The sequence below is a fragment of the Lactuca saligna genome, chromosome 7 (assembly GCF_052625555.1).
Source record: "Lactuca saligna cultivar CGN05327 chromosome 7, ASM5262555v1, whole genome shotgun sequence".
Classification (NCBI taxonomy): Eukaryota; Viridiplantae; Streptophyta; class Magnoliopsida; order Asterales; family Asteraceae; genus Lactuca; species Lactuca saligna.
Window position 1 is genome coordinate 47427257 of NC_136423.1, and position 5813 is coordinate 47433069.

Here is a 5813-nt window from a genome sequence, read left to right on the forward strand (position 1 = left end):
AAAAAAAAAAAAAAAAAACCCTAGAAATTTGTAATAAAAAAAAGTTTAAAAAATTTAGAAAATACTTGGTTTGAAAGCAGCATTAATGAAAAACTAAACGATTCACAACCACAAATGAAACGTAGAGCATCCAAAAAGAGATTTTCGGCCATCTTGGAGTTGGATTATTGCACTATTAACTTTTGTCTTTATTGATTCTAGATTTAATAAATGGGTAAAGATTATTGCACTTAATCCTAAGACGAAAACAGAAAACCATAAAAGGGCTCTTCAAATGGATGTTTTTTTTTATGGATTTGCATCCAAGTTAGTGCAAAGTTAGCATAAGATCATATTGAAGGGTGTTGGTGATTTTATATTACTAATGTTATTTAAGTGTAATGGAGTTAATTTGTTGATCAATGTCACTTTGATAATTATTGAACAAATCGGTATGGTGTGGAGTGCACATTTGTTTAATATTGTCTTTGTTGAAAGTATACTGCTATTTAGGGGCGAAGCCCCTAAACCGACGGGGGTCCGGGGGCAGCGCCCCTGGGAGCAGGGTCCAAGGGGCGGCAGTCCCTGGCAGGGTCCAAGAGGCGGTAGCCCCTGGCAACATATCTCAAAGATGGAGGCAAAGAGAGACAGATTGGAGAAACACAACAGGTAAATGGTGTTTGGTTGTTGTTCGACCAGAATGAAGAGAGACGAGAAAGAGAAGGGTCGCCACCCTTTTCTTGTTGCTGGAGGATCACCCACCTCCGGTGACTAAGCTAATTAATTGATATTTAGTGTCACTTGTGCTTCCATACAGCAAAACCTGTAGAATCCGGTGAAAATGACCTAATGTGTACATATTAATAAAGTATAAGGGTTTATTTTACAAGAAAAAAAATAAGGACTAAATGTGTACATTTCAAAAAATATCTTACCCTATCAAGTCATTATCCCTTAATAAAACTTTAAATTAAATAGAAAACAATGCAAAAAATGTATTAGAATGATATTTTTATCTTTTCAGTTTTCCGAGGAACCAAAATCATAAAAGAACAGATCAAAATAACCACCTACCCAAAAAAAAAATTGTGATATGAACCAAAACCCAAAAAATATGTATACCACATACCATTTTTGCAGTTTAATGTATACCACATACCATTTTTGCATTTTTGTCTTATCTTTTTAATATAAACCACAAGTTATTACATATACACCTTATGATGGATTCGATGCTTCTTTCCCTGTAAAATAAAAAGAATATCATTGTGGGATTTGAACCCACATTATTATAATGTAGTGGTTTTTTTAAATACACATTATATATATATATATATATATATATATATATATATATATATATATATATATATATATATATATATATATATATATATATATATATATTACAAGAAAAATCAATCAGTTACACCGGGCCCATCGGAACACTCTATTGGTCCGCTTCTGTAAACAACACTGCAATGTCATTCACTCTCTTGTGATTCAAGAATACATATCCCATCATTTTTATTAAATGCCAAATTCGTCCCAAAAACCTAGATAAGAGATTGTTACGATGATTGTTTTGATTTCATTATCTCCATATAATCCACCATCGTTAATTTCGCACATCTCCGCCTTTGTTTCCGCCCTTCAATCACCTTACATATTAGAGAGAATCAGCCTCACGAAAACGAAACAATCACCAAAGAGATCGTGCTGTGATGGATTTCAAATCTAGAGCAAACACCTCGCCGAAAAACATAAACAGAGAAAGAAAACAAGAAACTATATATTCACGTCTCTCTCTCTCTCTCTCTCTCTCTCTCTCTCTCTCTCTCTCTCTCTCTCTCTCTCTCCGGCATACAAAACTCAATGGTTTTGGTATCGGTAATCACGAAATAGCGAACCTTGCCTTTAGTGAGATCGAATACGCCGGTGGCTAAAAAGATGGCTCGACGGATTAAGGATTACAAGTCTGGCTTATCGATAATGACATGGTCCGTCTCATGGCCTCCTTGGCGAACAAGAAAAATCCATTCACGAGCTTGCCAAGGTCTTTCACTTTCAAAGATGCCATATCTAGGCGAGATTTAGAAAAAGAAGCAAATATGAGTCAGCAAATATGAGTCGGGATAAAGGGGGAAAGAAAAAGTCAACCACTTTTATTAGTGGGTGTTTGGGATTACATTTTAAGCCTAATTTTTTTTTTTTTTTAAAGTTCTTTTAAGATGTAAAAGTTAAAAGTTGTTTAAAAGATTTTGGATAATATTTTTTTGACTATCCTTTTAAAAGCAATCTCAAACACCCTTCAAAAAAGACCATTTAAACCTCACAAAAATCACATCAAGTCCATAAACCTAAAATAAATAAAAAATTAAAAATAAAATAAAATAAACATGAAAGGACATTTTAAAACAAATGAAAAGAATTTGTAGGGCTAAATTGACATTAATCTTATTTTTATTATAGGTTGTTAGTTATAAAAAAATTAATAAAGATGATAATATTATTATCCCTTATTATTATATGAATAGATTGGAATGGCCCAATGCAGGTAATCCTTAATTCTATGGTTTTTATTACATATTAATTAACTAAAGAATAATATTATTAAAATTCTTGATCACCATAATAAAATTGTTAATAATAATTTTATCAAATAATTGAACTACTCTTTCCCAAAGAAGAATACAACCCAAGATCATCCTTACTTTAGTTAGTTACTTATGGAAGAGCATTTGACCTAGTTAGAATCGGACTGAGCCAGAAAAAACCAGAACCGGAGTGTTCAATCCGCTTCCATTTACCACTAAACCGATTCTGGTTCTTCGTTAAATCGATACTCATCCCTACTTATCTTATTTGGATATTCACCCAAAAAAAAAAAAAAAAAAAAAAAAAAAAAAAAAAACACAAAGCATTACGCAAAAATTGAGCAATTTCATGTTAATCGCCCATCCACTTGATTCATTTTACGTTTGCACCTACATAACATGCCAAAACTTGCAACCAAACAAAGATCAATTCCCAAAAATCGATAATAAATTAACATAAACCCTAATCATCCAAAATTTATGCAAAAACCCCTACACCAAAAACTACCATTCAAAGACATGAATCAAAACCCAAAACCCTAATCCATACTTCAAAACCCTTTATTCAAAATTACAAAAACAAAAATCTCAACTTTCATGCTTCCTCCTCTTCCTTTTCCACAAGAATCTTCTTGCAAGCTTCATAACACATAAACGAAATCCCCGCAGCAGGAACAATCTTCACACAACTCGGCCCTAAACCCCTATACAACCCCTTAATCCCTTCTTTCTCAAAAATCGTTAGCAAAGCATGCAACATGTTATCATAAACCCTCCCATTAATCGCACCCGCTTGCATATGTTTCCGTGCCACTTCAAGCGGGAAAGTCGCGCTACTCGATATCGCGCCCGCCGCTGACCCGATTAACAAAGTTGCAATGTTGCTGATTTGTTCTTCTTTTGTGAGCTTTTTGTACGCTTTTCGTAACGTGTCGTATGCGAAATAGTTTGTCGCGGCGTATGGGATGACGCCGATTAGGCTTGGGGTGAGCCCGCGGTAGAGCTCCGCGGGCCCCTCGGTTTGAACGATTTTGAGGAACGCATCGACAATGTTTTTGTATACGCCTCTCTGTGGGACTTTTAAAAGTTAAAACCACAGAGGACGTTTAACTATTGTGGACAAAAGATAATCGGCTTTTATCCACAATAGTTAAAATGGTTATTTGTTGACAATCTTTTTTCTCGTGCTGGGAAAAAAGATTGTCAACAAATAACTATTTTAAAAGTAAACATGCTAAAAAATATATAAGAAATAGAAAATTCTAAATCATTGAAAACGATAAGGTGTCAATTGTACCTGTACTGTGAGACGGGTTTTGAGTAGCTCAAGAGGGTATGTGCATACGGTAGAGCTGATTCCGGCAACCGCCCCCGCAATCAGTGATTCCGGTACACGAAGTTTTTCTTTTTCTCCCGGTTTAGGAGCTAAATTTTTCTTCACCGTATCGTAAGCAAATAACTACAAAAACACTAACTGTCTAAGATATGACAGAACAGATTGTATCGTGTTCGATATGGATCAGATAACAATGACACGAAAAGGTGGAAGCAAAAAGTCATTGAAAAATATGTATGCATGGATCCATTTATTTTTGTAGAAATGTAGAATTTAATACCTCAATTGCCTTGCTAGGGGCAACGCGGATGACATTGACCAAATTACCCCTGAAAAGTCCTTTCCAGCCTTCTGTTTTCATAATATCCTGAAAAACCTCAACAGTAGAATGCCCACAACTCCCTACCATTAAATGAGTTCTTATAGTTTCCAAAGGAGCAACAGAAGTTCGTGATATTGCTCCTGCAATTGCTCCACTGATCAATCTCCTTAAAGATGGATTCCCAATTTTGATTTTTAATTTCAATCCGCTTTTCTTCTTCTTGTTCTTCAACCCCCCTACCCACTCTTCCCCTACCTCGATCTCTGGTGCCCCAACAGCACGAAAATTTGACTCCGGTGTTGAAACGAATTTGGATGAATATGAAAGCTTCACTCCGCCATTATTGTTGGAGTTTTTCGAATTAGGGGAAACCCCACTGAAACCCCCATTACCCATCTGTCCTACGCTTGCGAATAACGCTCCAGATTGTGAAAAGTTATTATCATCTCGGGGACACCAAAGAAATCCAATTCCGGAATTTGGGAATAATCCTTCTCCTTTGTTCTCAAGTAATCTTCGTGTATCCATTTGAATAAAGTTAATAAATTACCAACGCTTACGAGAAACTGAAATCAAACAACTTTTTTTCTGCATGGATTAAATTTACACAATCAGATATCGTTAATTGACGCAAATGGGATTTAGGTTTTACAGTTTTACTCTTAAACCAATGTGATATCGAGTTGGACGCATGAAAATCAGTAAAAGGTTAGGAATCAGAAGAACCCAATTTGGCGATAAAAACGATGACGAAAAATAGGATCTTTGATGAAAAGGGAAATTGTACCAGGTGAGTTCTTTGATGACGATAGAAATCGATCGCCTTCTTTGCTGCTTCAGTCACTCGTTCATCTCTTTCTGGGTGTGTGTCTGTGTGTTTCTCTCTCTAAAATCTTCAGTGAAGTGTTAGAGAGAGAAAATGGAGGTGGGTTTGGCCGTTTGGTTGTGGGAATTTGGAAGATTTACAGTGTTTATGAAATGACCTGATTTGGGGCGAAATCAAAACCACCTTTTAATATTGTTGTAATCTTTTGAAAAATATATATATATAAATTTAATGTTAATACATAGAACTTATTTTTTATTTTATTCTCATTATTTTTTAACTTATTTTTAAATTTATAATATGTATTTGTTTGTTGAAAATATAATTATTTTTATTTGTAAAACCTACAACATGTTAATTTATAATATGCAAAAAAAAAAAAAAAATTATATTTATTTAGTGATCAATTTTTTTTCTAATAAAATTTTAATTTTTTTAGTTTGTTTATAAAACATAATAATTCCGAAATTGAATTCAATACATATCGATTGAATGCAAACGGACAACAAACTGCGCCGCTAGCCCTTTTTGGATGGCAAAACCTATTCTTTTAAAAACAACATTTGTGGATCTAGGAGATATGACATGAGAATGCATGACCCGTTGGACTCTGTTAAGGAGCTCCACCGCCTCTGGTGCGAGAAAACCAAATGTATCGAATGCAAAAGGAACAAACACATGTTGATTTTCTCTACATGCATTGTCGTGCTTTACCACTTTGCACGCAGCGGCTTTCAAAGCGGCATGCCCAGC

The 5813-nt window shown here is 34.7% G+C and overlaps 1 protein-coding gene across 1 annotated transcript; it reads right to left on the reverse strand.

Moving 5' to 3' along the window:
- Positions 1-3006: 3006 nt before the first annotated feature.
- On the reverse strand, positions 3007-5228 carry LOC145005623 (adenine nucleotide transporter BT1, chloroplastic/mitochondrial-like). Its single transcript, XM_078964738.1, has 4 exons — positions 5022-5228; positions 4193-4822; positions 3874-4035; positions 3007-3645 (listed from the first exon to the last, which is right to left on the reverse strand). The coding sequence occupies exons 2-4, from the start codon at positions 4760-4762 to the stop codon at positions 3172-3174; spliced, it is 1206 nt and encodes a 401-aa protein (XP_078820864.1). The 5' UTR covers positions 4763-4822; positions 5022-5228; the 3' UTR covers positions 3007-3171.
- Between the last annotated feature and the right edge of the window lie 585 nt (positions 5229-5813).